Source organism: Rhinolophus ferrumequinum, chromosome 13 (assembly GCF_004115265.2).
Source record: "Rhinolophus ferrumequinum isolate MPI-CBG mRhiFer1 chromosome 13, mRhiFer1_v1.p, whole genome shotgun sequence".
NCBI classification, from domain to species: Eukaryota; Metazoa; Chordata; class Mammalia; order Chiroptera; family Rhinolophidae; genus Rhinolophus; species Rhinolophus ferrumequinum.
Window position 1 is genome coordinate 49,308,290 of NC_046296.1, and position 11,758 is coordinate 49,320,047.

An 11,758-nucleotide genomic window follows, 5' to 3' on the forward strand; every position below is an offset into this window, starting at 1 on the left:
AGAGGTCTTCTCTGACAAAGTTCACGTCCTACAAATCTCTTCGTTAATTTCAGTATTTCTGAGTCTCTCGTGTAACCCAGTTCAGTACTGCTTTGAATTGTTACCTGACTTTATAGGTGCTTCTAAACTAGTATAGCAGAACGAATACTGGATCTGGACCCAAAAAATATGGATTCCAATGCCCCAACTATAAAACCTTTCACCACTTCCAGCTTCAAACTTTTCATCAATAGAATCCCTCCAATCAATACAACACATGTTAATTAAGTACCACTTAAATCTCATATCAGTGCTCAGTAAATATTATGACTTTGATTTTTTGGTGGATTTCTAAGCTACACTATGGGGCCGCAGAAGCCAGAAACTGTTTCATACACACAGGAGAGGGAATGAGATGTTTCATGTAAGTAAATTTCTACATAATTCAAGCATATCTCTTTTAAGTGCCATAATCTTTGGGATTTTATTTTAACTATATTGGCTGGAAACCTATGTAAAGTATAGATTAAATTCCCTTCTTAGCCATAAAATACAGAAGATCTTTTAATCTGACTTAGGGTCAGCATTATGAATCTCAATTATTCTATTGCGATAAAATACAGTCACTCACTAAACTGATGTATACAGAGCTAATTCTTTTGGCTTTCAGATTATGGCTGCTTTTATACTTCTTCTCTTTCCAATCTACCATCAAATTATTAATACTTATCTCTAATAACTCCATTCCCCTTTCATTTGTTATTTCCAATTCTGAGAAACCAGGTAACAGTAAATAGGTCCCTTTTGTTGCATAAGCTTTGGATGCTCTGGGGCCCTTTTTCCAGGCTGCGAGATTAACAGCTATGTACAAGACCTGTGAGTTAGCTAGATAAATCAAAATTTCTGTATTTCTTTTTAGAGCATGTCCTTCCTACTCACCAAGCCTTGTGCTACGTGCTCAAAAACTCTTTTAAGGACGTCAAGCTGCAAGCTCTACTGATGAAGTACTGATGCAGGTCAACAGTATTATCTTCGTATATGGATAATGAGAACTGTTACCACCATGGAGACCTCTGTGCCAGGCACTTTAAGAAAGCATTTGTAATATAAAGGAAATCACCCCTGAGAACCGTTATTAAGCTCAGCAGCAAAACTTACCTGCAACAAAATTTAACAGATTTCCAGATTTGCCAGAAAAGATCTTTATGTAATTGCGGTGATATATGTAACTGAATGAACAGTACAGCTACCTGTCCTTAAAAAAAAAAAAAAAAGCAGCTCACCAAGCTCCATTAAATGGAGGTGTCTGAAGAGGAGATTCAGACTGGCAATGAAAGTTCTAGAAATATTTGAAAATTTGATCAAGGAATAAGCATTCTTAGTAGGTTTTGTACAAGCTATAAAGTCATGTTTCTTTCCTACCAACTATTAATTCCACTTTATAAAGACAAGTTCCTGAAGAACAAATAACACAATAATAACTACAGATGACATTTCCAAGAAGCGTACCTCACTGAATTGCTGGAACAAAACAGATGGCAAAAAATCCTGAGGCTGTAAATCTACAAGAGGTCCCGTCCAGTTACTCTGAACAAAAAGCTGCAAACTGCTCACTCCAATTAGGAATATCAGCTGTTGTCTGCATATAAGAACAGTTAAAGAAATAAACATGAACCACTATCACTGCATAACCACACACTATTTCATTTCAGTTTTATTAAGAAAAATGGTAAGATATCAACCAACATTTATTGAGATTATTGAAGAGTATTACAAAAAAAAACTTTCAGAAACCTAAATAATTTAGGTCTGCAATGTCCAACATTATAACCGTGAGCCACATACGGCTTTTTAAAATTTAAATTAATTAAACAAAATTTCCAATTCAGTCCCTCAGTCACAACTGTCCACATTTCAAGTACTCAAAAGCCAAATGTGACTAGTGGACACCATCATGGACATTTCCATCATCACTGAAAGTTCTCGTGAACAGCGCTATTCAGATCTTAATCAGGCACCTGTAACTTCTCTTGCATTTGGTTTAACAGCCAGAAGATGTATGTTAAACTGATTTTATACAAAAGAAAACTGACAACAAAAAGTTGCTGTTAAACAACATTTTACTAATAACTGTACTATAACAAAAAGACCCCGAGAAATTTCACTTGAACCTATTTTTTTCAATCCTGATTTGGCTTAAGACAAGGGGGTTAGTAAACTTTTTTGATAAAGGGACAGATATTAAATACTTTAGGCATTGCAGGTCACATGTGTTTCTTTTTTACAACCCTTTAAAAATGTAAACACCATTCTTAGCCATTTTGCCCCGCCAGCCGTAATTTGCCAAGCCCTGGAGTAAGACAAAAATAGGTGTGGATTCAACTCTAACAAATAACAGCCAGAGAAACTTGAAGTTTCGTGAAGAGAAAGTTAAAGTTTTTTTCTCCCTATGTCCCCTAGGTAATCTTCCTCAAAAGCAACAGTCTTTAAGGAAAAAAAAAAAAAAATCAAACCTACAAGCCTTTGATAGCCAGAATATAAAGCTCTGGATGCAATGCAACTGAGAGCAGAGAAAAGAATAAGCAGCATTAGAGAAAACAGGTGATAAATGAGCCTGTTTGTAGTTAGAAGTTAGGAAACTTGGGAAGAACAGGTGTGAAGCAAGATCTTAAAGCCTTAATATAACTGTCACAACTAAAAATCAAAATCCTTAAGATGAATGGCAAATACATTTCATTTTCAAATTCCTCAAAATGAGGCATCTGAAATATCTCTTCTCAGCTCTATGTGACTAGCTGGAATTCTGCTTTAGCAGTGAATAACACATTTGTGTGTACATGTGTGTATTCGAATGGGCACCACAAAGCTAGTTGCTATGATACCACACACACTTCAGACAGCAAAATAAGGATCAGGAATGACACTGCAGGAATGTAAACTACCAGTAAACCAGAAAAATTAAAAGGAATGATACTAATTTTCAAAATAAAATAAAATGCCTACAGTAACATTCTTTTGTGAACTCAAATTGTGTCTTGTTCCTCTTCACAACCTCAACATCTAGCAAGTAGTTGGTTTATTTGTTGAAGAACCAAATGAAGCCATTCCCTAGAAATAAAGTTAAAACTAAATTCCATGCATTTTAAAGACAGTTAAAACTTAACATGGATGCCACAGATAGTAAAGAAAGAAGTTTATTATTAACAAATTTACAACAAAATATAAACTATTAAAAGACTTAGGTTTCACTGCTATGTAACTATCCATTATTTAAACTTTAATGGAAGAAGGTAAACCAAGGGTTAAATAATAAAAGCATTAAGTTCTCTTATCTCTAGAAAGACAATAATCTAAACCATAATAACAGTAGTTGCAAGTATTACTCAGCTATCTAGAAATAGTGAGATGGATAGTGTATGCTTTCCAGTTAAAAGGAAATAAGGTCTAAAGTCTTGCCTATGACTAAAAACTATCAGACCTAAGCATTTGGAAACTCAGTGGATTAGCAGTTACCACTCACTTATATGTTCATTTCATACATGAAACCCTTATATTTTATATCCTTTATCATTCTGATGGTCCTCTGGACAGAAGTTCTTATATGGATTATACGGTACATTATAAGTCCTGACTAAATGTAAAGCCAGGTTTTTCAACAACTGTTAAAATCAGTGCCTTATACTGTCAAGGCATTATTAAATGTAGTCTACCTTTTGGTTATGTCCAAATCTGTTGAGTAATCCAGGAATGTTAGTATCTGTTTCTCTAGGTAGCTGTCAATCTTTTCTTCAGTCATCATTGTTGAATTAAAAATATTTTGAGTCAATGAATTTAAGAATATGGCCTCATAGTTCCCTTCTAGCAGCAATTGTAGGAAAGATCCAGTCTCTGTAATACAAAAAATTAGTACAATAATCCAAAAGAACAATTTTTTCATACTGTAATTTTTTCATAGTGTAAAGGATAACACTATTAGGTACATCTACCATCTTAGTATGTAAAAAAAACAGTATATACTTCGAATGCTTGCTATACATTAATCACAAAGCACTGAACAAATTCCCACCATTCTACAAACATCACTGCTAGTATTAGCAGCTCATCCATACCATGAGCAGCAGTAAGGTGGAAGTTAGACCCAGGAATAATATTCCTCATTACTAAGTATTCTCACCCTTCTCCTGGAAATTCAAAAAGATTCCTACTGACAACAGAAAAGAATGCGTAGTTAGGGTTCTAAGACCTTTCACAGTTGGGCTCTTCCTACCCCCACCATACTCCCTGATGAAAAGCTGGTTTACTCATTGCTCCCTTAATATCCCACGCACATTCCATGAAACTTTTCCAGACCACCAGACTTCAAAAACTACCTCCTGAAGCACCTATTGTGTATACATATACACATACACACAACCAACACACACAGCACCTATATAGTGTCCTAAATTATTTCTTTTTCAGCTCCGGCTTAAATCCCACAACCAGATGTGCCTGTATCCCACTAGTAAATGTGCCTTTAACTATCTCTCCGGTAAATGTGCAATGTTCACAAGAATTACATCTTTGCTGCCTCGTTTCAGCTTTTCTGCTTAACAGCTGTGCGACCTTGAATATATTACTTAACCAATCAGTACTTAAATGTCTTCATCTGCAAAATGGGATTAAAAGTAGCACCTTATATGTCTATTACAATGATTAAACGACTAAATAAATGTTAAGGGCTTAGAAAGGTAACTGACATCGCCACTGTTATTATTACCGTACTGAATCTGGGCGGTGACAAGTTTGGGGTAATGACAAGCAAGGAGCCTGAGGACCACACCCACCATGTCAAGGATGCAACAACCCACAGCCTTAAGAAATCAGCAAGATTTTGGTAGGAAAAAAAAAAAACAAGCAGAGATGAGAATCCAGCCGCTGCCACCCCTTCTCCTCACTGCCCTCTCGCTGACCTAAATCCCTGGCAGGTGCGCCTCCCTCACCTGAGTCTGCGACTCCCTCCTGCTTCCATTGCTGTCGCTCAGTCTCAGTGGAGAAGCCCCTCAAAACTGCCAACTCCGGGGTCCACATCATCCCGGTCATCGGCCCAGCCAAAACGAGCTGCCAAAAGGGTCAACAAAAAAAAAATTGAAAGGAGGAGGGTCCAAAGACGCGAAGATGAAGTGCCTACAGTTCTTTTGGATACATCCACAGCTCTAGAACCCCATGTGCGGATATCGGCCCAAGGGAGCGGCCATGACAGCAGCGCTGGGCACCCTGGGAAAAACACACACACTGCGCCGGTTTCCATTAGGAAACCAATCCAAGTCCTTGGTACTGAGCATGCCCAGTGGAGATGCCCCGCCCTGAGCGGGGAAAGGACGGGAGTGGAGCGCGCGGCGAGCTGTAGATGACGTAAAAGGCGTGGAATCCTTGTGTACCGCCCACCCACGACTTGTGTTAAAATGCTTCTCAAAGCGGTGCCAACTGCGCTTTCCTAGGAGAGTGTACCGCTTTGATTTCTAAACATTTTAGGTCAGAACTCTCCTGACTGCCTGATGAAAGCCGTGATCCTTCCCGCAAAATGCATGTGGGCCCTCCCTACCAACATTTGGGTACCATTTCAAGACGTTAGAGACCCTCTGCTGCGGAATCCGTGAACCCCAGGTTAAGAGAATAGGTCTTTATTTGAATGAAGTGTATACGTAAAATATCTGCTTTTGACGCTGCCACCACATAAATCATGACCCTGTGGGACTTCTGGCCCGGCCGCTGGTGCAGGGAAGTTTTTGGAGGATCGACTGAAAGCTGCAGAAACGTACCACCCTGCGTGCATGCGGCTGAGCACAGGTCTAGGACCTTAGTCACACGTCCTTGAAAACTTAATAGCAGCACTCCTAGGTGAAAACCAAGAATCTGGGAGCCAGGACATGCCAGGGTGGGAATCTGCCCCATGGACTTGCAGCCTGCACTGTGAGTATGGAAAAAGCTGCAGGGTAACACTGACCAGACAGGAATTTTGAAGGAATTAAGGGCCATAGATCTCTGAAAGAGCTTAGCGCAGGACCCAGTTCCAAGGAGAAAGCTAACAACTCTTAATTCACTTTCTTCCTCAGTCCTCAGAGCCATTCCAGACTATGGAGGGAAGAAGTGCCCAGCTCAGCGGCTGCCAGTAGATGGCAAAGGAAGCCAGACCTGAGCTGAGTGAAGAGGCCGTAGGATGTCTTCTCATTGAAAAGTCATTAAATGCTATTTGTGCAGGGAATTATATTTGATCAGTGTGTCCATTTGTGTTTTTTTTAAGCACAAAATTCAGCACTATGGAAACTATTTGAGAGTTATTAGAGATCAATAGTTGTAAAACACACTGACCACTGACTGCTACACCAAGTTCCTTACTTGCATGTAGAGCCTCATTTGAACCACACGCTAAACTTGGTGCTTTCACTGTAATTCAAGATTTGTTTGTTTTAAATGTGGTATGCTAAACAATGATAGTAATTAAGTCTGTTAATTTCCCTTTGAGCAGAATGGACTCCACTCATAAAATGGGGAGAAAAAAAAATGCTCTCGAATGAAAAAAAAAGGGTTCGTGAAAACTGAGCTAGTGAGTGACAGACGTCCACTCTAAGGCCGGTCGGTGTAGAGTGCCTTGGCTGGGCAGTCTGCTGAGAACGCTGAGATCACTGTCTATACGTCAGTCTTTCTTCTTGGGCTGATCAGATTTCTCAGAAAAACTTTAATATCTACCTGGACGGTGAGGGTCTGGTTGCCAGAGTTTCGGAGCCAAGTGAAGTAAGAAAGCCAGGAGTCTCAGCATTTAAGACCCAGTCTGTATATTGGAGCTCCTCCAGATTACGGGAGGTGGGGTGAGGGGAGGGAGTGGGCAGGGGTTCCAACTGGCTGACTCCTTCTGCTGGAATCCTCCTCATTTGAGCCCTGCTCCCACCCCATAACACTTAGTCCCAGAGACATCTGGTGCTCCCAGTTCTGGAGTCTTTCAGGGATTCTTCAGTGTCGATAAAAGTTTGCCTTAGCTTTTCCCATTGCATTTTAGAAGTGGGCTTTTTCTGGTCAGCTAAGTCACTTACCTAGCTTCCAAAAGCCTTCTCCTGACATACACTTTTTCTTCTCATCCCACCTCTGGACCTTTGTCCACGGATACTGTGCTAGGTATTTCATATAACTTATGTTGTTGACACAACACAGTGAGACAGTTATTTCCAATTACAGATGAAGAAACAGTCTCAGAGAAGCCAAGTAGCTGGTTTAGGGCCACACAGCCAGTAATCTGAGGAACTGGCTGGGTCAAGCCTCTCTTGTTTCCTCTGTAACCCAACAGAGTATCATTGACTTGGATTCAGAAAGTAAACTTGTAAATCAGCCAGAAAGTACCACAAATTCCCACATCTACAGCTAAGAGATGTTAGGCCACTTTAGGAGAAAACTGGGACTAAATGAAAGACACTTTTTATAACATTTCCACAAACGTAGGAAAAAAACAGTGGCTCTTCTGGAAGCCTTTAAACCTGTTTGATCAATATGACAACCTGCCTCACTGAACATCCACCAGTCAGCCCCTTGCTTCTGAAACAGCCCGTCAGCGATGGACTCACTCTACCAAGCATGTGTCTGAGTGCCAGCAACGAACAAGACATCATGCTTCAGTTGATGTCAATTCCTTATTCCTCTGGAAGTCTGCCATCTCCTGGACTCCACACTGGCCCAAACTCTATGTAAGGTCACCACTCTGCTCTGCTGGGACACTGTGCCTCACCAACAGTGTCCCCTTAGAGTATGTCATGGGCTGAATGTGTCTCCACTCCCTACCCCCAAGTTCGTATGTTGGAGTCCTGACTCCCAGTAAGGAGCCCTCAACATATGATGGTATTTGGAAGATACAGTCTTTAAAGAGGTCATTAAGGTAAAATGAGGACATTAGGGTGGGCCCTAATTCAATGTGACTGGTGTCTTTATAAGAAGAGGACATTAGGGAAAAAAAAGGGCACAGATGTGTACAGAGAGACCATGTGAACACGGAGAAAACAGCCACCTTACATGCCAAGGAAAGAAGCCCAAGAAGCCTGCCAACTGCTTGATCTTGTTTAAGCCTCTGTCTGTGGTACCGTGTTATGGCAGCCCACAAGGTTCAATACACTATAGTAAGCAATAAATTCAGCTTTATCTTTTCATTTCAGGTATTTAGTGGTCTCATCATCCCTTTGACAAACCTGGAGGCTCCACCGAGACCATTTGCAAGGCCATTGTAGGCAGCATTCTGGGAACCCTCAGACCAGCACTGGCCCCTTCAGCTCTACTGCCAGGTGAGTAAGACTCAACAATATGAGAGGTAACTAGTTTCATTGTGCTCCCCCTGATAAATTTATTATTTTATCCTTAGATTTTTAATGGAGTAGGTTTTGTATAATGTTATTAGGCCTAGTCCTTTGTTTTAAGAAGTTAGACCTTTTGTTAGAGGACCAGCATTTGGTTATCTGACATACGTCTTTTTTAAGATTAGACTTTCTGTTTGGGAGGTGTATCACTTGGTATTTGTGCCATACCCTGCTTGTGTTAGTTGTCCATTGCTGTGTAACAAATCACCACAAAACATAGTAGCTCCAAGCAATAAACACTGGTTACCTCACAATTTTGAGGCCCAGGAATCTGGGTGCAGCTTGGCTGTGTGTCTCAGACTCAGTCTTGCTCTCACAGAGGCTACTTATACACAAGGTTCAAACAGGAGAGGATCTTCTTCCACGCTTATCATGTAGCAGGCCTTACGTTCCCATGGTCTGTGGGCCAAAGACATCAGTCCTTTCCACATGGCCTTTATGTGGGGAAGCTCACAACAGGGCAGAGGGCTTCTCTCACAGGGAAACCCAATACAGAGGCTACAATGTTTTTGTGTCCTAATCTCAGAAGTGAACCTTCACTTCTCCATATTGTTCGTGAAAATGAAATCTGTAAGTCCAGTGCGTATGTGAGGGGAGGGAGGCAGGTATCACTGGGCTCGTCCTAGAGCTGCCTACCACACTGCTTATTATTGTGCTGCTGGCATTGTTTTTGCTGATATTTGTCTACATGTACAAAGTCTTGCTTCATGTGTTTTTGTTTTGCCTGAAATTGTCTTTTTCTCTAGAATGTATAAGGAAGTGTTCCATAGGAAATGTATGGAAACACAGGCCCAGTTAAGTCTCCAATCCAATCCAAGCTGGCCATGAGGTGTTTTAGGTTGATGACCAATCTGTGAAAAAGCAGTTAGTCAAACTTGCCTGTAAAACCTTCCTGAGGATGCTTCCTGCCTTGTCAATTTGCGAAAAGATCATTTTGTGTAATCTGTATTCTAGGATCAGTAACTATTGGGGCCATTGATCATACGTACAGTCCATCACTGACTGGCCTCCACTCAGTTGGGGAATGTGAGATACTGTTACAAGCACATAGTTAACCAGCTGTACTGGCCTCCTTCTTGGTGTGTTACAGGTTTGTCTACATCAACGTCTAAATTGCTTCCTGGAAGAATTTCTACCTCTTACATAAAGCCAAACCATAATCCCAACCCTTGAATTTTCCTTGGTAAATAAAAAACTTAAATTAAAAAAAAATTTTTGATTTTTTTTTTTTTTAACTTAGAATAACAATGGCCGTTAAGGGAAGTTTTTGACAGGTCAGAAAAAAATGTTTAAGGGGCATTCTGAAAAAAATTTAGAGACCAAACACCCAATAAATAAGTCAGCTTCTTTAATTGGAAAGTGAGGCCTCAAAAAAAACCGAAACAACAAAAGTGTAACTCCCTGATAGTCTCAAAGACTTTGTAAACCTTCTGAATCCTATCAAGTTCCTCTCGTTTTACTTAGCTTTCCCTGATTTTCCAGTTGAACTCTTTTCCCAGTTTTCACAGCACATACACGCATGCTCTACATCAATCCTTTAAGTGGCAGAAAAGAATGTAGATTCCTGCAGAATAAAGGTATAGAGGCAGATAAACCACAAAGCTAATGAAACTTAAGGTTCAGGGCCCCTTCCTCACAAGCTCTGGCAAGGGTCCTAACAATGTCGTCACCTGATCGTAAGACTGTGTGAAATTGGCAAAAGAAACAAAATAGATTAATGATTGCTTAGGGGTGGTGGGAGGACAGGGGGAGAAGAGACTGATAGCAAGACATCTTCATATCAACCAGTTAAGTCCACTTCTCCAATCAGGTGACATTGGAGTGGCTGTGGTAATTTGGAGAATGCAGGAAGTTGAGTTGTGGATGTATTTTGATTTAGTGAGATAGATTTATGTAGTTTGCAGTCATTTCTTCATATAATTGAGGTATTGCTAAGCATTTCATTGTAGGGATGACTTCCAGGAATGCTCCTACAGCCCTCTGTGCTGACCTATTATGAAACAAAAATGCAGGCTGGAGGTCTTAGGATGAAATAAATGAATGAATCCTGTGGTGCTCTACACCAGAGGTAGGTGGGTAATGGAAGAGGAACAAGATTTGAAATATAGAGCCAGAAGCTATGTAAAATTCTTCCAATAATCAGACAGTTAAAATTGTGAGAAGATTCAGTCCTGATCAATGCCCAGCCAAAATGAAAATCCACCCGACAGGAATATACTTGATTTTTACAGAATATATTATTATAAATCCACATTTTTTTTTTGATTGGAATCACAGCATATAGAATTTATGTTAATGGAACACAAACCTGTCAGACATACAGTGTGTATTGTCTATGGGAGAGGTTGTATGTTTTATGCATCCTGACCATTAAAAAAACCAAATTTTGATCAACCATACTAATGAATTCTTTCTTCTATTCAATATTAGAAAATATAACAAAAATTGTAGTTATGATCAAAAATTGCACCCAAGAATAACAAAACAAAAGCATTTTTAAGATTGCTGCCAGTATATGTAAGAAAAAAATTATAAAAATATCTATCAATATAAATATTTTTATGCATTTTGTTGTTTGTGGCATTTTAATTGATCATGGTCTCTTTCGTTTTAAATAAATATCCCCCTGTGGAATATTTAAAAACGTCTAAAAACAAACAAAAAGACAATTACATCGTAAAACTGTTAGGCAGAAGACAGATTTGAAGTTAAATTAATACTACTAGCAAGATCAAGTAAAGAGCTATACTTAAGGGTTTTCATCAACTTCAGAAAGACAGATAAAAAAGACCTTTAAGATAGGTCCTGTACTACAGCTCTGTATTAATTCAAAACTAAATAAAAATGAAGAGGCCATCTGGGAAAAATACATTCAAGTAGCTCATAGATATTAACCTTAAGACAATGCACACAAAAAATGGAAAAAGGTATAAAGTGATCACTCACAAAAAAGAATTTTAAATCGCTAATAATCATAAACAACGTTGAAGAAATGTAAACCAAAGAATGTTGGATGATGATAGGTAAAAATACCAGATTAAAAAATCTATCATCCCCAGTGCTGGCAGGGCATGGTATCATTAACTGATACGGGAAGTGTGAATCATTACCACGTCTGGGAAGTAGTCATTATATATCGAAACCTTTGTTCTAGTAATTCTACTTCTATGATTTACCATAAGGAAATAATTCAAGATATAGACCATGTTCATTAGAACATTATAACTAGAAAAACAGAAATAACCTAAATATCCAATAGTAAGAAATTAGTTAAGCATTTCATACAGCCAGCCATTCATTTGCTTTCATACAGAAGTACGTAACATTGTTAAAAAGTTGATAAAATTGTATCTACAACAAACCAATTATATAGAATATAGTAGAGGGAAAGATACCAGAATATT

General features: G+C 39.2%; 1 protein-coding gene across 1 annotated transcript in view; it reads right to left on the reverse strand.

Moving 5' to 3' along the window:
- Positions 1–5,254, reverse strand: part of TTC27 (tetratricopeptide repeat domain 27) — a 143,354-nt gene extending 138,100 nt beyond the window's left edge. Inside the window, exons 1-3 of the mRNA XM_033125352.1 lie at positions 4,962–5,254; positions 3,690–3,867; positions 1,489–1,618 (exon numbers count right to left, since the gene is read on the reverse strand). Coding sequence (XP_032981243.1) covers positions 1,489–1,618; positions 3,690–3,867; positions 4,962–5,061 — 408 coding nt within the window. The 5' untranslated portion in view covers positions 5,062–5,254. The remainder of the gene's footprint in view (positions 1–1,488; positions 1,619–3,689; positions 3,868–4,961) is intronic.
- Between the last annotated feature and the right edge of the window lie 6,504 nt (positions 5,255–11,758).